General features: G+C 35.7%; 1 protein-coding gene across 4 annotated transcripts in view; it reads left to right on the top strand.

Moving 5' to 3' along the window:
* The window catches only part of LOC132112119 (solute carrier family 35 member F4-like), a 29509-nt gene extending 10013 nt beyond the window's left edge, over positions 1–19496 (top strand). Inside the window, exons 2-8 of one of the 4 annotated variants that reach the window (XM_059519701.1) lie at positions 12039–12133; positions 12250–12339; positions 13250–13469; positions 14656–14781; positions 14873–15065; positions 16299–16388; positions 18608–19496. In XM_059519701.1, coding sequence (XP_059375684.1) covers positions 12039–12133; positions 12250–12339; positions 13250–13469; positions 14656–14781; positions 14873–15065; positions 16299–16388; positions 18608–18849 — 1056 coding nt within the window. In that variant the 3' untranslated portion in view covers positions 18850–19496. Of the gene's footprint in view, positions 1–907; positions 1264–12038; positions 12340–13249; positions 13470–14655; positions 14782–14872; positions 15066–16298; positions 16389–18607 lie in introns of those variants that run through there. The other 3 variants (XM_059519700.1, XM_059519699.1, XM_059519702.1) reach the window with 3 other exon arrangements.
* The last annotated feature ends 3287 nt before the right edge of the window (positions 19497–22783 follow it).

The following is a 22783-nucleotide window of genomic DNA, read 5'->3' on the forward strand; positions in this document are numbered from 1 at the left end:
TTCTGATTGACCCAGATCACTGTTTTGTTGTATGGAAAAGAGCAACTCTAATATTTTGAAAAATTTATCTTTTTGTATTTCACGGTAAAAAAAAGAAAGACATAGTGGTTATGGTCACTGTATCCTTGCATAATATGTACAATGTTAATGTTAATGTTAAGGTCAATGTTAATGTTAAGGTCAATTTATTTTTGTGTAATGCAGGAAGCCAGACCAAATAGTGCAAGTAAAAGATTAATGAACTTTCGTTTTGTCCAATTTTTTTTGTTAAACATCAACTATCTTTAAAGCAATTCTCACTTAAACAAAAGTACTCCCAGACTCCCACTTCCTGACACTTTGAGAGATTAACAGCTATCATGTGTTTCATTACTGTATCATTTCATCCAGGAAAACACTGAATTATCAGAGACAAGACTTTTTATGGAGCCCCCCAAGGCTCTATACTGGGTTTTATTACAGAAGCTTAGACAGAAAGACAAGACATCTGCTAAAGTAAGCAGTGAAGGGCCTTCAAGTGGAGCACAAGTGCTCATGAAAGAAGGAAAGAGAGTGATTGGGCAAGGAGAGATAGGAAGAAAAATAAAAGCTACTTTCTTACTTTACTAAATCAATCATCTTTATCATACTGCATCATCAGTCTAACATGGCAAAAATGGAATTGACTGAAAAGAATGGCAGATTGGAAAAGCAGAAAGAACGATGAGGAGAAAGAGAAAAAGGGGTGAGGGGCCTATGCAGCATAATTAGCCGAGCTGCTTGGTTACCTTCCAAACACAGCAAAGGATACTTTGAGCAGGAGAAGAGGCGGGGACAGAGAGAGAGAGAGAAACAGAGGGAGAGAGATATGAAGAGGATGACTGCATTCCACACACACTTGAAGCTCAGTCTCCCTAGGAGACGCAGGATAGCAGCATGACAGTGCAACATCTACAATAGAGCACACTGAGAGTGTGTGTGAGCCAGAGAGAAAGAGCAGTAAGTTGGTCACTTAGCAGAAAGAGAGAAGTAACAGCAGGAGAACATCAAAGTAAAAGATATCAAGAGGAACCAGAAAGAGACTGGGAGTGACAAGAGAGATGCGCATGGGGATGAAGTGGGTTTGTTGGAGGAGTTGAGCCGTGCCGCTCATACACACACACACATACACTTCCAAAAACTCAGGACTCCCAAGGAAGGGGGAAAGGATGAAGAAACACTCGGCCCGAGTGGCCCCTCTCAGTTCCTATAGCGCCCAGGTGCTCACCTGCACAATCTCTGAAGGTAAAACGCAATGTTTGTGTGGTTATGATTATGCTTAAATAACAAACATAATTAGTCTAGTATTTATAATGAACTTTTTAATGAAAATTATATAAATTTTCCTGTTTAGATAGCTAAACTAGTGCGTGTTTCAGCAGAGATGTAAGGAAGATGATGTAAGAAAGTGAAAAATTAGAAATATGTAAAATTACGTTAGTATGGTGTGAAATATGTTAAGTGAGTGTTTATGTGTGTGTGCAGAGCCGGCTGACCTAATAAGTGATGTAATCAGATGCATAGAGGCCTGTGGACACCACAGGGGCCCATGTCAGGGTTCAGATACTACTCGGTAATAATAACATCACTAAAGTTTCAGTTGCGTGTGTTAATGTTTGGAAAATTATTTAAATGAATTGACTATAAAAGAGGTGCTGGCTGCAAAGAAGTGGAAAAAAGTGAAAAGAAAGCGAGAAAGATAAGAGGAAATGGATAGATTTAGAAAACATTGTTGAAATGGGTTGAATTTTTTAAACCTAGGACAGATCCTTGTGTCACTCCATTCTTTACTGGTGATAATTGAGATGACTCCCAATTTAAATTTAAAAAAGTGGTAGCGATTGGACAGGTAAGATCTTGAATACCTGTGTAGTTTTGTAATCAGTCTATGAGTATGTCATGATCTACAGTGTCGAACGCAGCACTAAGATCAAGTAAAACTAGCAATGAGATGCAGCCTTGGTCTGAAGTAAGAAACAAGTCATTTGTAATTCTAACAAGCCCAAATAACATTGCTTTACAGTATGGTGTCAGTGTAAGATATGTACGATGGGGGGCCCTCTGTTGAAAATGCTAGGACCGGCCCTGAGTGTGTGTGTTAGTTTCCAGAAGTTTGTGTCTTTGCAACCAAGCAGAAAAGGAGCCGTAATCTCAGCTCAGCAGTTTATATCACACTTTCAATATTAAATTACATTTTGTTTAATGATTTACTGTTTGTTTATTTTAGTACGATGCCGGTTTCATGGTGCTGTTATGCTGAGAGTCTTTCAGGGGTAACACTTTACAATTTGTTAACTCATTTGTTTTACAACATTTAATCTTTCTCAATGTTATTTACTAAAAATACAATTGTTCATTGTTCATGTTAGTTCACAGTGCATTAACTAATGTTAACAAATAGAACTTTAAATTAAAAAAAGTCTTAGTAAATGTTAAACATAAAATTAACTAAGACTAATAAATGCTGTAGAATTATTGATCATTATTGATATATTGACCATATATATCATGTTAACGTAAGATGTTAACTAATTTCAACAAATGAAACATTTTTGTAAAATGTTACACTTTCATAAAAACCTGTATATACAGAGGTAAGTGAATTACCTAGAATTACCATTAGCCAGCAATGCTAATTAGTTTTCAGTGTTTAGTTTATTATTTCATGTTTTGTTTTGTCATGGGATGACACAATTTACATTTTGAAAGATTTTATTTTGGGGTTATTTTAAAAGTACAAATATATAACAAGGTCATAAACTGATAAAATAATAAATCTTGCTGCTGGTATTTAGGTATTTACCATTGATGTGACATTTCTGTGCCTCCACATCTTGGACCTGCAGTTCCCTTGTGTTGTTGGTTTCTGCAGGTTTTTAAGCTATTCAGCCAAGCTATCCACAATATAAAAAGTCTGTCAGTGTGGGTGCACACTGTGGGAGCCCTTTTTCAGTATAAAATATGTCTGTAAATTTGTCAGGTAGGTTTTTTATTTCCTTTATGTAAGTTGAGTGTGAGGTTTAGCTGCAGCTGTGTCAAAAACATCTTGAATTGCTCAACATCAGACGGGACAGAGGTGCTCATATCAGAAGTATGTTTTGGAATCACAATTTCATAACACTTATTGATGTTATAAGGACTATTTTTACAATGCAAGGTTGAGTCAGACTGCAGTATCTTTGTTTTATCAAATAAAATATTACAAATAAAATAAAATACAACTGATTATTATATAATTATTATACATGCATTTATATATATAATATATATATATATATATAATCTAGATGTTTCTGATGTATAAAAAGTTAATAATTCATCCATTTTTTTTAATAATTAGGAGCTAATTAGCTGTAGTTCATTCATGTGAACATTGACTTGTATTATTAGAACATCAGGTAGCTATGTGGTTAAGTTATTTAATAAAGTGTTGAGGTGAAATTATATTTATTAAAGCAGGTTTGTGGCTAAAGGCACTGGGCAGATTATTGGTTTTCCAGTATTTCAATTTCCATACCTTTTTGTCTGAAAGGTGAAAGGCATATGAATATGAACAATCAATAATGCAAAATTAGGTCAGTGTCTTGTTTACTATTCTCAAAAGTATTCTTCAGTTTGTACAGGCCTTTCATTTTTATACTTTAAATTAAAATACTTATATTTTCAAAATCCAAAAAGATAACCACATGGAACTACGAGAACACCATACCATCATTTTGAATATGTCTAGCCTTTATAAAGTTAGATTTGAATCAGACGTTGGTGCACTGTTGAGCATAACGAGGTCAATGGTTTATGAGAATGTTTATGATAAACAAAAAGTAAAAATCCTTATGTATATTATTCTTTATATAAACAATGTGTATTATTAATTATTATTGTTATTGTGTATCATTAACTTATCTTTTACAATCATCCTACTACTTGTCCGCTTGATCCATCAATAACATATTCCTTCACACTGGTGTTTTTCCCTCAACATTTAAACAGGCTCGTATAAAACCCCACTTCTTAAGAAACACACTATTAACCCAACTTTTTTAGAGAACTACAGACCAGTTTCCCTTCTATCTTTCATTGCAAAAACACTTGAACCATTTGTTTTCAATCAAGTCTCTGCCTTTCTCACACAGAACAACCTTCTGGACAGCAACCAGTCTGGCTTCAGAAGTGGGCATTCGGCATGAAGTATTGGCAAGAGCGGCTTCCAAATCTTCTATACTTATCTTTCTGGATCTTTCCGCTGCTTTTGATATGATGAATCACCAAATATTCTGTCAACCCTATTGGAATCTTACCTCTCAGATAGGTCCATCAAGGTATCTTGGAGAGGTGAGGTGTCCAAGTCGGAACATCTAGCTACTGGGGTGCCTCAGGGCTCAGTTCTTGGACCACTTATTTTCTCTGTCTACATGGCATCACTAGGTTCTGTCATTCAGAAACATGACTTTTCATATCACTGCTATGCTGATGACACTCAACTCTACCTCTCATTTCATCCTGATGATCCAGTGATAGCTGCTTGCATCTTAACTTGTCTAACAGACAGTTCTTGTTAGAAGAAACACAGTCACCCTCAACTCAACCTGAGACAGAACTGCTTGTGGTTACAGCAAACCCATTACTTTATCAAAATTTCACCATCCAGTTAGGTTCATCAACCACAACAAACTGCCTGGTCCTGCAGATTGTCTTTATACAACATTAGGAAGATCAGGCCCTTTCTTTCAGAACATGCAACACAACTTCTTGTTCAAGCACTTTTTCTATCCAGGCTGGACTATTGCAATGCTCTTTTGGCAGGTCTTCCAGCAACTACTATCAAACCTCTACAATTAATCCAAAATGCCGCTGCAAGATTATTCTTTAATGAGCCAAAAATAATGTACCATTGGCTCTGCACCCCTTTACATAAATTCATTACTTCAGAGTTATGTGTCCTCTAGAAGTTTGTGTTCTGCAAGTGAACACTGCATTATTGTGCCATCTCAAAATCACTTTCACTAACTTTTTCATTAACTGTTCCCTCTTGGTGGAATGGCCAGCCCAACTCAATCCAAGCAGCTGAGTCCTTAGCCCTCCTCAAGAAAATACTTAAAACACATCTGTTACATCTTTATTTGACCCTTTAACTCTAGCACTTTCTATTCTATTTTAATTCTACTTTATTTGTCTTCTTTTTATAAAAAAACACTAGCTTTCTATTTTTTCTTATTCTGTCTACTTGTTTTTCTATGTGTGTGTGTGTGTGTGTGTGTGTGTGTATATACCTTCCTACATGTACTGCATTAGGCCAACTAAGACTTGTAATTTGCAAATAGTCTTGCTCTTTTGTTAGTTTTGATTGCTTCTGTTGTCCTCATTTGTAAGTCGCTTAGGATAAAAGCATTTGCTAAATGACTAAATGTAACTGTTTTATTATAAAACTTTTATGTTGAATTTAACTTGTTGACTTAAAATGTCAAATATTTTATTTAATTTAACTTGTTGACTCTTAAAATGTCAAATATTTTATTTACATCTTGAATATGCGAGTGTACAGTACAATATTCTTATAGACTGAACATGCGTGCATTCATGACGTTACCATTTTCTGAAATTTGCACATTTGAGATAACGCTGTAACTTTTAAAAACTGGAAACCTGAACCTGAAAATTGTTTTCAAAAGTTTGTGTTGTCAGGCCCCCAAAACAACATTGTCCTGTAAATGAATGGAATTAGTGTGTGTGCAGTGTTGGGGAGTAACTAGTTACATGTAACGGCGTTACGTAATTTAATTACAAAATTAATGTAACTGTAATTAGTTACAGTTACTAAGAAAAAATGAGTAATTAAATTACAGTTACTTATGAAATTTTGAACGATTACAAAGTGGATTACATTTGAATATTTACACGCATCCACATACAGATTTAACTGATTTCTTTCCCAAATTGCACTGACTATTCTGAGACATACCGCCCTAATAATTTCCGGGATGCGGAAACACAGTCTGGTTCGTAGAATCCAATCATAAAAACGAAATGCCTAACGCGGACGGAACATGCCACATTTTGGATGACTAAATCAAAAGTAGGTCAGTACACTTGAATCAAAACATGACATGGACTAGTGTCTGTGAATATTAAGCCCCAAAAATGCAATATATGACTCCTGCACGTTCTGCGTGTCTGTGGAAATCAGGCGCGGACTGGACACCGGGAGAACCGGGACAATTCCCGGTGGCCTGGCAGCCGATTTTGCCCGCTATTTTAATATCATTATTGTATAATTGCCTGCTGAATGTAATAAAGCGATCATTTGCGAATCCGCCATTTGATAATTAAATCTCTAATAAATCATGAAGTGTTAGTCATGACTCGCGCGCTCTCCGCGCCTCCGGTTTGGATCAGACTCAGAGTAATCAATGCGAGAGAGAGAGAGAGGGAGAGAGAGAGAAAGAAAGAGAGAGAGAGAGAGAGGGAGAGAGAGAGAAAGAAAGAGAGAGAGAGGATTGCTGGAGCAGAGAAGCAGAACTACTGTTCAGGGTTTCAGGTCAGTTTCATCTGTAAAGATGCTTTTTTTTTTTTTTTTTTTTTTTATTTAATTTAATCAAGCAGCAGCACGTTGCTCATCAGTCATCACTCAAAATACTATATAAGGGACATCGTTATTATCTGTTGTAATGTTACAGTAGTAATTTAGCTGAAAAAAAATCACATTTTTTTTTTATAGGTTTAGGGGGAGCTACGACAGACAACAACACAACCCTTACGAAAATTAACGTTTTAATATATTACTATAAATCCAGAGAAAATAGTTACTATTGTTTAACTGTGGTAACCAAAAATTTAAAATGATTTTACAAATTGAGTTATTTAAAAATAAATACAAATCCATTTGCAAAAAAAAAACAAAAAACAAAACAAGGTTATTGTATATAGGCTAAAAAAAGCATGGTCAATTTTTGTTAGGGAAAAACATGACTCGTATACAGTATTAGGATTTTTCTATAAAGATATTGTAGTATTGTAGAGTATTGTGTTGTAAAGTACAGTTTTGTTCAATCAGTTCAATCAAAGTCATGAGAGAGATGGATAACAGGGCAAAATAAAGAGACTGAAGAGAAAAATGGAAGTGAAGGTGCAGTTCAGGAGAGAACTTTAAATTATTTTGCATGTCCCCAAATTAAAGATTTAAACCTTTTTTTTTATCTCAGGTCCATACCAAAAATAGTTTTGTCCATGAATTTGTTTGTATGAGGTTGAATTTTCCAGTCTGAATTTTTTTCCCAGTCCGCCCCTCCTGTAAATTAATGGCAAAGACATGGTTTCATTTACTACACATAAGCCTACTGAAGCTCGCAGTGTTTTCAACCTCTGCCATCTCAATATAGGAGTACACGAGCACATAAACATAATTTCTAGAACTGCTTTGTGTCACTTCATGTGCATTTTACGTATTTTGAGAAAACTATCATCATATACAGAGACAGCAGTTTAAAAAAAAACCCCAATGTTTTAGGAGTTTATTACACAGAATACGTCACATGCTCATTAGATAACTGTATTTAAGTTGATGTATATGCTTTTATTTATTATTCTTTAATTTTCACAAATTTAGAAAAGTAATCAAAAAGTACTTAAAAGTAATTAGTTACATTACTTTAATAAAGTAATTGAAAAAGTTACACTACTATTACATTTTAAACAGGGTAACTTGTAATCTGTAACCTATTACATTTCCAAAGTAACCTTCCCAACACTGTGTGTGTGTGTGTGTGTGTGTGTAGATGTGCTTGCTGACCCAGCACACTATGCTAGTGACCATAGATCAGTGCATGTCATCTTTTATTCCTGGCCTGGTGTAAATTGATCGCTCTGAGTCTACAGCATAATGGATCTTGACTTTGTGATACTAGCACATTTCCCCTCTGTTCAATCTCCCATCACCCCCATCCACCACTCCCCTATCTATCTATCTATCTATCTATCTATCTATCTATCTATCTATCTATCTATCTATCTATCTATCTATCTATCTATCTATCTATCTATCTATCTATCTATCTATCTATCTATCTATCTGTCTGTCTGTCTGTCTGTCTGTCTGTCTGTCTGTCTGTCTTCAGAATACTGATGTGTAATGTTGTCAGTAAATCTTCTTTGAAATAGGTCATGACTGATGACAGGCAGGATGTATTCTGATTGGCTGATTTTTTGTTGGGCGCCCTGTGGTGTCGAGTTTCTATGTATATCCCATTATATCTGAATGGTCTCTGTGATTCTCCATGACCCTGTGGAGCTATTTTTGACAGAGACTTGTCTGTGCGATGTAGGCAGATTTCAAACGCTGTCTGGCTTTAGTGCTTCACCTGCAGGTAACTGACACTCACAGCTACTGATCGATACATCCGTATGTACCACAAAGAAACATCAGGGGCAGCCGCACAAGGTAGTGTTGGTGAATTTCTCATGAATCAAACATGTCAATAAAGCACATAATTAGCATTTCCTAACCCTGTCTAAAAATAGCCAGTAGTACTGTGTTTCAATATTTGACCAAATAAAAGACAGGAACAGAACGTTTTTGTTTTACAGCAGGTAAGAACAGAAAGAAAAAAGAGCAAAGTTAAAGTATTTTAGCATTTTCTGCTGTGAATAGTGATTGCAAAGCAACTAAGGAATAGTATTCATTCGAAGTTCAGTAGATGAGGCTGGCAGTTGTTTTTGTCTCGTAATACTGAATATTCTGTTAACCTCATAGGAGGTTTGCAGACCTTAAAGATGTGAAGTTTTTTTTTTTTTAATTTTACACCTAAAGTGGGGACTCACATTAGTAGTTCTTTTTATATATGAAAAGGTGCTGGTGCTCAAATGTTTCCAGGAATTTCTTCGGTTTGTTGCTGTTGTTGTGGCAGTCGACAGCAGTACAGCTTAACCCTGTTATTTTCAGCAATATTCAGAAAGTTTCTGTTTAATATATTCACTCGCTTTTTTTTTACTTGGTTTTAACATGGGTTCATAAAGAGACTTATATGAACCACTTTTATGATACTTTTATGGTCTCTTGGATTCTTTTTGAAGTTTGAAAATCTCAGTCTATCAGTCTTTTAATTGTAATTGCATGTTAAATAGTGAATAGTGTCAACCTCAGTTGCTAACGAATTATTACTTATTATTATTACTTGTACCTGTACGCTAGCCTACAGTATGCATAAAGTTGAAAGTGCATCCTTTTAAAGTATATTCCATTTGATAGAGTGCACGAACACATGCAGTCAACACATGTGCTCTAGAAAGCTTTGTCTTAGTCCTGTGTCTGTGCTATTTTTCTCCAGAAGTTATGACAGTTAAAACTATCTTTGTACTCTTTTAAACTAAAGCTGTGTCTTTCATAACTCAGTGTTTTTGTGCAAAACAACAATTTTGCTAACTGATTTTTAGGGGAAGTTGCTAAAAGAAGGTCAATTTGTTGCTAAAAGCTGCTAAATCACGTTGTGATGTCATCGCGCGATGACGTCATTACGTAATTATGACGCAAAATTGTCACTACATCAAATCTCAGCAAAAACTATATTTTTCTATATGTTCATTTAGATTTGTTCATAAAATAGTATAAATGCATAATATAATATAAAAAAAATAATAATGGCTATTTTTAAACACAACATTGAATTATTGAACACTTACACATTTTTGTAAGATTACAATTTAAGTCTTATTAGCTAGTAAACTAGTAAAACTACACATTCTGAACAAGTATAGTTTTAAGCAGTGTATTAGTAGTTAGTATTCTACACTCTAAGAAAAGAATTCACAGGTTTTTACCTGCATTTTAAATTATGCGTTGTATTTTGTGTTTTTGGGTTTCAGGGTTACAACGGATAATGGATAATGTCCTGAAAATGTACTAGTACCTTTTCCATTTTTCTAGATATTTTTCTTACAGTGTACTAACTGATCAACAATCACAGTTACAAGCTACTACCAAGGTAAATTATTATCAAATTGAACAATTCCAAATTCCAACAATTCCAATTCCAATAACTTAATTCATGAGATGTGTGTACTGGCATCTTTGGTTTCCTCTTTTTGTGAAATTGAGTTGGAAAATCTGTGCCTTTTTATTATTTGAGTCACTTATAAAAACTTGCTAAAAGTAGCCAAATAAAATTTTTAAATAGCTAAATTTGTTGCCAGGTGCTTTTGGAAGAAAAAGTTGCAAGGGTAGTCTGAAAAGTTGCTAAATTTAGCAACAAAATTAGAAGTTGGCAACACTGCAAAAAAAATGTTATGCGCATGTGCGACCTGGGCTTGCAAACATGCGCAGTTACAAAAACCGTGTGGAACAGTGCACTCATACTATTCTGGTGAAATTTCTATCACATGCACTATACGTGTAAACTTGTGTGAAACCGAAGTAAACTTCGGGCTTAAGCAGTTTTCTGGGCCTGTCCAAATAACCACACTTGTGGTCTTGGACACACGAGAGAGTGTGCATTCAACAGGAAAGTGCGCAAGACTGTTCTGGGTCTTAAAAATGGCAAAGTGCAGGGCCCTTAACGCACTCTAAATCCACACTATCACATCATCCATCATGTTCTGGAAATAAATTCCCAGTGTTGCAGAAACCTTTCCAGTGTAGATTAAATATTATAATAATTAGATATTACATTTAATTTGGTAGTAAAACCCAGTGTGTGTGTGTGTGTATGTGTGTGTGTGTGTGTGTGTGTTTGTGTTTCAAAAGGACACGGGTTCAAATCTGACGGTCCATCGTTAGCATACATTTTCATAATAATGCATTTTAAGGTTATGAATTCAGCTAACATGCTGACATTTACCTGTGAATACAAGCATGTACAAACCTGATTCCAAAAATGTTGGGACACTGTACAAATTTTGAATAAAAACAGAATGCAATGATGTGCCATTTGTTTTCTGTGGGTGAAAGATCTGGACTGCAGGCTGGACATTTCAGTACCCGGATCCTTCTTCTACGCAGCCATGATGTTGTAATTGATGCAGTATATGGTCTAGCATTGTCGTGTTGTCTTTCATGTTTTCCACTTTGTCACAGTCCATTTTAATTAGCCTTGGCCCAGAGAAAACGCCTGCGTTTCTGGATCATGTTTAGATATGGCTTCTTTTTTGACCTATAGAGTTTTAGCTGGCAACTGCGAATGGCACGGTGGATTGTGTTCACCGACAATGTTTTCTGGAAGTATTCATGAGCCCATGTTGTGATTTCCATTACAGTAGCATTCCTGTATGTAATGCAGTGCCGTTTAAGGGCCCGAAGATCACAGGCATCCAGTATGGTTTTCCAGCCTTGACCCTTACGCACAGAGATTGTTCCAGAATCTCTTAATCTTTGGATGATATTATGCTCTGTAGAGGATGATAATTTAAAACTCTTTGCAATTTTTTTTCCTTTCTGATATTGCGCCTCTATTTTTTGCCACAGCATTGGGGGAATTGGTGATCCTCTGCCCATCTTGACTTCTGAGAGACACTGCCACTCTGAGAGGCTCTTTTTATACCCAGTCATGTTGCCAGTTGACCTAATAAGTAGCAAATGGGTCCTCCAGCTGTTCCTTATCTGTACATTTAACTTTTCTGGCCTCTTATTGCTACCTGTCTCAGCTTTTTTTTAAAGTGTAGCTCTCATGAAATCCAAAATGAGCCAATATTTGGCATGACATTTTAAAATGTCTCACTTTCAGCATTTGATATGTTATCTATATTCTATTGTGAATAAAATATAAGATTATGAGATTTGTAAATTATTCTATTCCTTTTTCACTCACAATTTGTACAGTGTCCCAACTTATTTGGAATCGGGTTTGTATATAGACACAGTTTTATCATCCCATGAATAGAATATGTACGCTAAACACAGTTGGAGCTGCAGAACAGTGTGCAGAATAAAAATAAACACATCGGATTTCATAATCCAATTTTATTACCTGGGATGTAGTGAGGCAAGAAAGTATAATGTGTGCTGTAATGGTGCAATACTGATCTGTGTGTTGCAGGAGAGGACGGCACAGATTCACATGCAGAGACTCCAGTCAGTGAAACCAGTGGAGATGGCACTGCATATCAGACCTGCGTCAACACAGTGCTCAAGGTGCTGGGGGGTTTGCTGGTGGTGCTGTGTGTCTCCTCGTGCTGGGTGGGCATCACACAGGTGGTCCAGCTCACATTCAAATCCTTTTCCTGTCCCTTTTTCATCACATGGTTCAGCACCAACTGGAACATTCTCTTCTTCCCCCTCTACTATTCTGGGCATGTGGCCACTACCAGAGAAAAACAGACGCCCATTCAGAAATTCAGGTGAAGTCAGAATGAATGAATCTGGTGGATTATGATGTGATGTGAAAAGCAGAACTTTGTGTAGGAAGTACAAAAAAATTAACATTTACTAATTTTTACTTTAGCTGGCACTACACTGAAATTGATCTGTCAGACAAACTGAACATTGCTACTTTTCTCATAAATGTAACAAGGAGATCTGTGTGATTTTCCGTGAAAAATTAATACAACCTTTGTTTATTCCACACACAAATATATTGTCTAAATAAAAGCACCTAGGCATAAGGACCACTTTTATAATCAATTAGTCTTTTTGGATCCTTTTCTTGAAGGAGCTTTTAGTCTCCATTTAATTGCAATTGTATAAAATAAGTGGCAAGTAAAAAAGATTGACATGTGGAAATTCAGTACGACGAACAGTTCCAACTGGATTTCATGATAAAGCATTTTACAAGTTGGTAATTGTGTATGAATTTCATATGAATCAAATGTACAATGTAGGTCTACCCCTAAACCATCAGGGAAGCGTTAGCAGATCATACGAAAATGTTTGAACAAGATTATACGAATGCATATGAATTTGTCACCAATTCATCAAGTACAAAATCCCTTATTTCTGGGTGTCTTTCACACTAATGCTTTTGGCATGGACATGGAGTTTGCTTCATTTGTACTTCTTAATATTTAAAATTGGTATGTCACAATTGGTTACAAGACACCTGAGATCCAGCGTTTGCCATCACTAACATCAAATCTGGTTTGAACCTTTAACTAGCACACAGATAATCCCTTACAGAGTTAAAATCTGCAACCTTTTGGTTACCAAACTAAACCTTCAGTTTCTAGACCGAGCCACTAGTAGGCTACAGTGCTTCATTATCAAGGTAAGCATACAACAAAAACCTTTATTGTTTCTCATTTCACTGTGTAGGGAATGTAGTCGGTTGTTTGGGGAGGATGGAATGTCTCTGAAGGTGTTTCTGAAGAGAACAGCGCCTTTCTCCATCTTGTGGACGCTTACTAACTACTTGTACCTGTTAGCACTGAGAAAACTAACCGCTACAGACGTCTCAGCGCTCTACTGCTGCCACAAGGCCTTTGTCTTCCTCTTGTCGTGGATTGTCCTCAAGGATCGTTTCATGGGTGTGCGGGTAGGTAGAATATAACCCTGATTGTTACTCAACTAGTTGCAAGTCAGTTGAAGAACTTCTTGTGCATTTAAACACAGCATCTAAACCGTTTTAGGTAGTTTTTAAGTTTAGGTATGGGGTAGGATTAAGGGAACTTAAATATGGTTTTGCAGAATAAGACATTAATATGTGCTTTATAAGTACTAACAAACAGCCAAAATGCTAGTAATACAGTATGCACGCTAATAAGCAACTAGTTAATAGTGGGAATTTGGTCCCTAAATTAAAGTGTTGCCAGCAATTACTTTTTTGAACTTGTCATTTAGATAGTGTGTCCAGTTTTTATTCAATCTGCTGCATATCTAGAAACTCTCAAACAAGTTATAATTGGTTTGTATTTTGTGAATGCACATGCATTGTCTTTGTATACAAGGTACAACAATGTAAGTATACATGTCAAATTTCATTAATTTCATTAATTAAACAGCTTTGCTGCTGTGATCATATTAAAATGGCACATTTAATCAATTAGGCAGGACCTACTCTTTCAAAATTGCCATTTTGATTATGTTATTCACAAATGAACTTGGACCCCAAAAATTGCTTGCTGTTGTACTTTATTTGGTAAGAAGTCATTTAATTAGCAGGATCATGTATAGTCAGTTGGTACTTATCACAAAATAAACCCTTTGGGTTATTTTAAATCTTTCTGGAGGCCTGATCACACTGCCAGGGCTGATTTTGTGACAGTGACTGGCTGATATAACAATATACTTAACATTTACTCACAGGTATCAAGATGAATGGATCTCAGTGGAAACAGTTACAGTGTGTGAAATGAAATGAGTGCAATGCTGAAATGAGTTACATAGAAAGCACTACCTGTTGATGTATCAAATGATTCATGAAATTGGATTTAAACAGCAACTTGATGTCTTTATAGACAGAACAAGTGTTACAAATGGAAAGTCAATGAGAATGTATTCTTGTTCAGGTGTTACAAAATAAAATAAAACCTTTGCTTTGCCAAAAGCTGTTATGATCCTTACATCATGTCTCAGATCTGGACTCATAAGTTCTTTAGTATCTGCTAATTACTCCCAGAAAACTCATTCCCTGATGTGCATTGATATTTATTGTGGTATAAACTTCAATCATTTTTAAAGCCTTTATTGAATTCTAATTTCTTTGTGATCTTTCCTCTTAGATTGTGGCAGCCATTATGGCTATCACAGGCATCGTGATGATGGCATATGCTGATGGTTTCCATGGGGATTCCTTTATGGGTGTGGCCTTTGCAGTCGGCTCCGCCTCCACTTCTGCTCTCTACAAGGTGAGTGCAGCTGAAAATAACGATTCCCAGAAGATCCTTGATGACCATTAAGATTCCTTTCTATTTGAAATGCTTTATTTGTAACACGAAGGTGCTGTTTAAGATGTTCCTCGGCAGTGCCAATCTGGGCGAGGCTGCTCATTTCTTCTCCACGATGGGCTTTTTCAATCTCATCTTCATCTCCTGCGTTCCTCTCATCCTGTACTTCACCAGGGTGGAGCACTGGGGCTCCTTCTCCTCTTTGCCCTGGGGTTATCTCTGCGGTGTGGCCGGCCTTTGGCTAGGTAACATGAAATTATGGAAACTGATTCTTCAGCTTTAGTTTAAAAACATTTCTGACCAAACTTACCAACATTTGCCTTCTACTGTATCTACAATAATCTAATGAAATATCTGTGGTTTCTATGTTTCAGGCACTGGTAAAAATAATGAAATATTAGCGTTATACACTCCTGTACAAAAGTTTGTGGGTCAGTGGGATTTTTTTAAAGAATATAATACTTTTATTCAGAAAGGATGCATTGAATTGATCAAAAGTGGCATGAAAGACTGCATGTTTCAGGCTTTTTTAATTTAAAATAAATCTGGTTCTTTTGAACTTTAGAAAAAGTATTAAGAGATTAGGAATGATAATAATAAATATTTCTTGAGAAGCAGATCAGCATATTAAAATGATTTCTGAAGGATCGTGTGACTGAAGACTAGAGTAATAGCTTTACATGATCTTTGCCATCACAGGAATAATTTAAATTTTAAAATAAATACAAAAAATAAATAAATTTTAAATTACTAATGTAAGAATACATCACAATATTATAATTACACTGTATCTGTGATCAAATAAATGCAGCACAGGAGACTTCTTATAGACTACTGTTCAAAAATGATTTTCTTCGAAGTTTTTATATGTTAGTTGTTTAAAAAACTGTAGAGAAAAATGTTTTTGGCAAAGTAATGTTGCACCATCTACAGTACTAAATGACAAATGCTAACCAGCTGGGGGAAAAATAATACATAAATAATTAAATCATCTAGTTTGTACACAAGTACTGGCGTTAAATCCTGCTGACAGTTTACCACTTGATCACTGCTGGTTCAGATGTGAGTTAGTGTTGTAGTGGATCAAATACAACCCTTAAGCACACTTCCAAGAGTGCTTTAAGTGCTTAGTAAGTGAGAGAAATCAGGTTAGAATCATCAGTTTACAACTCGAAGTAGCATTTCTTAGATATGTGCTGCATCAGTCCATATAGAGTATAATAGTAACAGATCCATTTATATTTACTGTATATTTGAGCTGAAGTGGAGCTCTGTATCTCTAGGGTGTTTTAAGGATAATATGATATCCATTAACTATTGCCATTCTTCCAAAACATGAAGTTTTCTGTGTATTTGGCCCATTAAAGAGGATTGAATGAAAAAAGATGCTATATGGCCAAACCATAACATAAAGTTCCTATTTTATTTATTTATTTGTATTTCTTTTTTACTTTGCTCTCTCTCCCTCTCTCTCGTAGTATTTAACATCCTGGTCAATGTAGGAGTGGTACTCACGTATCCGATTCTCATATCCATTGGGACGTTACTCAGTGTTCCAGGAAATGCAGGTGTGTGAGTCTGTCTGTCTAACATAATTGTTGCCATCTTCATTATAATAATTATAATTATTGATGATTCTAATTAAGTAATAACGTATTTTTAACATATTGCAATAAAATAATTTCCGTAATAAAGATTTTATTGCAATTATTTTTTTATAATATTTACCATTTCATTTTTCATTATGCATTATGGTAATGAGGATTTGTGTGCAAAATGTGCTCAAATGACATTAAAACAATGTCACAAGGCAAGTATAAATAAAAATAGGCATGATTTTCTTTATGCAAAATCAACTGGTAACACTTCGTATATAGGGACCAATTCTCACTATTAACAGAGTGTGAATGTGGATTTATAGTTAATTGTTTTTATTATTAACCATTTTAGAAATTCGTAGCCAGTCAAAGGGGAACAAGGCTATTAAGGCTATTATCTTGAAAAGATTTTTGTCTTTATGAGAAGCAATGTTAATACTAAAAAAGAGCATAATTATTTTGAAGTCAACAAACAGCCACATGGTTACAATTACTATTAATTTAAAGAGTCCTCCCCCTAAAATATATGCAACTAATGCTGGACATTTCCTTAGCTACGGTAATGAATTTGATTTGACTGGAGTTAATTGGTTGCGTGGCAGAGAGGACTTTGCTAGAGTCAGTAATTCTCTCGTACTCTTGGTGACAGTCTGGGCACAAGGTCACATTTAAATGACAGAAACTCATTCTTGTGTATAGTTAAGGAATTAATAGGAGTTGCTAACAAAACACTGTACTGTCAACCTGCAACTGTTAATTTAATTAAATAATAAGTAAAATTATTGTACACCGTTATCAGCCAAGCCTGGTTAATGTCTCATTTATGCCTAATTAACTGTATAGTTTGCATTGAATTCTGTAATTTTCCTAAGCAATCAGCCTGAAAAATGATAATATGGGTATTAAATTCTGAGACATATTGTCTCTAGGAGCCAGAATATACTGGTGGGCCATCTTCAAATTAAACAGCAAGCACAACCTTGAAGTTCCCTAGTAACCACCCAAAACACCCTAGCAACCACAAAGCAACCTATAAAAACCACTTAGACTAACGTGAAAACAGCTGTGTAGGTGAGCATGTTTTTAATTTCTGAAGTAAAGTGATCCTGATATCACAACAAAGAAAGAAAAGCTTAATTAAATGTAATAAAACATTTAAATAGTAATTAGTATCAAGATACCATTATAATTTTTGTTAATATTTAAATTTTTTTTTTAATTTTAGTTCAAGTAATTCCGTTGTGTTTTTGTGAATTTTTTTTATTTTTTTGTTGTTTTTAAATGTCTTTATTATTTATATATAAATAGTTATTATTTATTTTTATTTCATGTTTAGTACATCACGTTAAACTAAACGAACTAGCTTAAAATTATTTGTGTGTGTGACCCTGGACCACAAAACCTTCTTAAGTCTTAAGTCATGTTGCTGGGGTATATTTGTAGCAATAGCCAAAAAACCACTATATGTAAAAATTATTGATTTTTATTTTATGCCAAAAATCATTAGGATATTAAGTAAAGATCATGTTCAATGAAGATATTTTGTACATTTGCTACAGTAAAAATATACAAACTTGAGTTTATAAAATAAAATATAATTTTGTCAACATTAATTTGATTTCAAGCAAAAAAAAATAATAATTTTAATGGCTTTTGTTTATAATAATCCTGACAGGAAACCTTACTGATAGTTTGCCATAATTTTATTAGTATTTCTTAAAAAAAAAAAAACACTTTACTCCTTATTAATATTGTTGGAAAAACTTTGGTCCACCAAATCAAATTTGGTGCAACCAATATGTAGCGAAAAAAGCATTAAACAGGAAATAATATCATAAAGAGAAACCGCTGCAGACCCTCATGAATCAAGATCAATAAGTTTTGAAAAATAGATTTGAAACCTATTGAAACATTATTTGTTGATGCACCATGAAAACTCCAAAAAACAATGATATTTATTATTACATTAATAAAAAAATAATTAAAATAATTAAAATACATTTGAAAAGTGTAATTGAAAAAATATAGTAAAAAAAAATTAATCTATTTACTGTATGGTATTTTTCTGAAGAATACTATCAAAGATTTTCAAACCCATGTGAAACGGACACGAATACAAGTACTATATTTAAGAAATTTGCATATGCGTTGTAAACTATATTTTTTTTCTTTCTCTGTGCGGTGAGCAGCCATTGACGTGCTGAAGCATGAGGTAATCTTCAGCGTGGTGCGTCTGGCTGCCACCTGCATCATCTGCCTGGGCTTCCTGCTGCTGCTGCTCCCTGAGGAGTGGGACACGGTCACCCTGCGCTTCCTCACCACCCTGGCCGACAAGAAGACCGAGGAGCACGGCGAGGAGCTCACAGAATCCAGCGTCCACACACGCAGCCGGAGTAGAGCCAATGGAGCCGTATCCATTCCCATGGCATGACCTTTTACCTGTGAATGAATAACCAGCGATCAACACTGATCCACCCTGTGGCAGCCTATGAAATAAAAGAAATAAATAATAAATAAATAAAAAAGAGCAGTTTGATTTTATTTGTATTTTGGAAAGACAAAAGAGAATACGCAAAGTGAAGAGAAAGGATATTATTTTCTTTAATAAGAGCTATAACATCAACAAATCAGAAGAAATGTCACAGAACATGTCATGATCACAGCAGAGGCTTGAGTGTTCTGAGGAGAGCGTCCCATTAAAACAGGGATATTTACAGACAGTATTTTTCTTATTTTACAGAAGAGATCTAGCATTCTCTTCCCTGCCATTTCTATGGGAAGATATACGCATCCATTCCATAGAAATGGACTTTCAGACTTCTGTCTCCCGCTGCACGCCAACCCCGCACCCCTGAACCCCTCCGCTAGCCCCTTCCCATGGAATGTATTCTGTGAATATAGACTCTGTCAGGGCCAGTTCGGCTCACTACATGAATGCATACAGAGATCGGATATATATGTATATGAAATATGAGGATTATTTGCATTGTACGTAGTGTGTAATACATGTAGGAGAAATATATTATGCTTTAATGAATAAGCCTTTCTTTTCTTTTTATAATAAAAGACAAAAATAAAGATCTGCACTGAAAAGCACTTGTCATTTATTTTTTCAACACATGAAATATAGTGCAACAGTCACAATCCAGAAGAATAAAAAAAAAGTATATATATATACTGTGTATATATATTTAAGAGAGACCTAATGTGAACTTTGAGATTCTTATATATTATCTTTATATATTATATATTTTTAAAGAAGCCCCAGGTTTCATAGTCAGATTCTTGGTCAAGAACCACAATACCTATATATATATATATATATATATATATTTATATATATATAGATATATATGTGTGTGTGTGTGTCTAAATATTTTAGGAATAAATTCAAAAGTGAAAGACATTTAAAAAAATAATAATAATTATTCAGCGAAAAATTGATTAAATTAATTAAAACTTACAGTAAAGACTTTTACAAAAATCACATTTCTATTTCAAATAAATACTATTGTTCTGAACTTTCAATTCATTAAATAATCGGGGGGGGGGGGGGGGGTATTACAGTTCCCACAATAAATGTTAAGATCAACTTTTTTCAACATTGATAATAATAAGAAATGTTTTGAGCAACAAATCAACATATTAAAATTGTTTCTGAAGGATTATATAAAAGACTGCTGACTCGCAATTCTGAGAAAAGAAGTCAGCATTGTGACAAAAAACCTGCAATTCTGAATCCAAACATGAAACAAACATGTGAATGTCTAAGGCAAACCCATCATTCCCTGATTTCTCCCTGCAATAAACACACCGGGAAACTTACACAGTGCTGTGAGAGCTGCTCTGTGTCAATGCATATAACAACCTTGCTTTCTTGGAAATGTAATGAGATATTAGCTGAGTGGACAGGTTGAACATCTTCAGACTGCTCGAGAAGCCTATTAAAGCAAATGAAGCATAGAAAAGGAAGTGATGGGTAACAGGAGGGGAGGTATAAAAAGCACAGAGGAAGTCTTTAAATCCACATTATGGGGCCCAGTTCGTTCACCCTGGGAGGTGGCGATAACAGGCCATATGCTGACACAGTTCAACAGGAAGATTTAAAAGTATTTTTATGACCTATCCAAAAGTTTAGGTTTATTAAGATTTTTTCATTCTGAGATTTGGTGCTCATGAAACATTTTTTATTATCATCAATGTTAAATATAGCCATACTGATATAATTAATTAATTTGTGGAAATGATGATACATGTTTTTCATTATTCTTCAATGAATATATAGATTATTTGTTATTTAAATGCACACACATATACTGTATGCATTTTAAATGGTATTAATTCTTAATAGGTAATGCTTCAGAAATGAATAAGATTCATAATACAAAAATATTATCTTGAAAATTACACAGTGCAATATATATTAGTTTGGTCATATGGTGTATGTGTCAACTTTGTAAACACTTGCATGTATCAGCTATATGAAGATATATTGTACTCAGATAAGAAAACGTACTGTTACTTATGTAACCTCGGTTCGCTGAGATACAGGGGCGATACTGCGTCGCTACGCACTATAGGAAAAACTCCTTTTTATAAGATTAATACATTTTTCATTTTTTTTATATCATTTTCACCAAAAGCTTAATTTTGACCAAAAATGTAAATCGTCATCAAATTAAAAATAATATAATTCCCTTTTAATACATCATTTGTACTGCATTACTAGATTCTTTGACTAAAATGCAGAATTTGAGGTTATGCGTTGTACGGCCAGTGCAAGTTCTGGTGCTACTATCACCCTCATGTGGATTGAGTCGAAAACTGTTACTAGAAACAAGTTCATTGGCTGGGAGACAGACCTCTTGGAAAAATTGACCCTGAGTCCAAGGCACTCTAAGTGGCTGAGGAGGAGGGACCTGTGGGATATTAGCTCAGGCTCTGACTGGGCTGAGATGAGATGAGCCATTCATTGAGGTAATTTAGAATGCGAACTCCCATCTGCCTCAGAGGGGAGGCAGCTGTGTCCATGTACTTCGTAAAAGTGCGAAGAGCCAGGAACAGTCCGAAGGGCAGGACCGTATACTGATATACCACTCCCTTGAAGGCGAATCTCAAGAATCTACCTGGATGCGGAAGTAAGCATCTTTCAGATCCAAAGAAAAGAACCAGTCCCCTGGGAGTATATGCGAAAGGATCTGGACTTGTCAATGACTTGGAGGAGTTTGGCCTGAAAGACATGGAGTAAGGCCATGGAGAGCAGAACTGAGGCTGCCTGCCCGGCAGAGTAGTACGCTCATCCAATGAGGGCAGATGTTGTTCTGCAGGGCTTAGAGGGGTGAGCGACCTTCGCTTTCCATTCAATGCCAGTGGGTGGGCAGAGGTGCGCAGCCACTGACTCATCAAGAGGAGCCAGTTTTTCGTAGCCTCTTTCCTCAGTGCCATCCACTGAGGAGAGCACAGAAGATGACATCTCCTCTGATGCTATTATTGACATTCTGTCATCTAATAACTCATCCTCCATCACAACAAACAAGACAACATCACTCGCATCCGCCGAGGGACGCTGGTCTGAGAGCTCAAAGAAGAAGGGAGAATCCTCTCTGCTTGGCGAGGGCGAGGCACACAGGATGTTGGCCGGCGTGAGCTTGCTCGTAGCCGAGCGCTTAGTCCCCTTGTCCCGGATTTTTTTCCTCTCAGGTCCCTGGGAGGAAGAAAACAGGAGGGCGCGAGGGGCGGAGAGATGAGACTCATGTTCACGCAGTGTGAACACTCCATCTCGGTCAGAGCAGCTTCTTCATGGGGCTTGCCCACACAGGAAATGCACTCTGAGTGGCCATCTTCAGCATGCAATGCAATCCTGATGACGCAGCATGTGCAACAATAATGCTGCTCTTTTAGAATGTAAAAATTTGTGAACCAATGGCCGTGCAGTTACACTGTGTGATTGTAAAAGCTTCAGTCCTCCGAGAAAAAGAAGTCTTCACATAGCATCTAGTTCAAAAGAAAACTATATTATTGTTAATTTGACGACAATTTAGCTTTTGATTAAAATTAAGCTTTTGGTGAAAATGGTATAAAAAGTTTTACATTTACTAATCTAATATGGATATAAAAAGCTTTCTAAAAGAAAAGAAAAAAATCTGTTCATCATAGTCAAATATGTGGATCAGCCAGCTAGTAATACCTGCTGTAATCAGACTGAAAACTGTCACCAATTCTGTCAATCATCAAGCTTGGTTCCCTGAGCAGTCGTATGCCTGAGCAATCAGTGGAGAGAAGGGCCCTCTCACCGCCGTCCAAGCATTAACACACAGATATAAAGTAACCTGTGGGGACAGTCACCATGGAAACTTGCCTCATTA

This window comes from Carassius carassius, chromosome 31 (genome assembly GCF_963082965.1).
Source record: "Carassius carassius chromosome 31, fCarCar2.1, whole genome shotgun sequence".
Taxonomy (NCBI): Eukaryota; Metazoa; Chordata; class Actinopteri; order Cypriniformes; family Cyprinidae; genus Carassius; species Carassius carassius.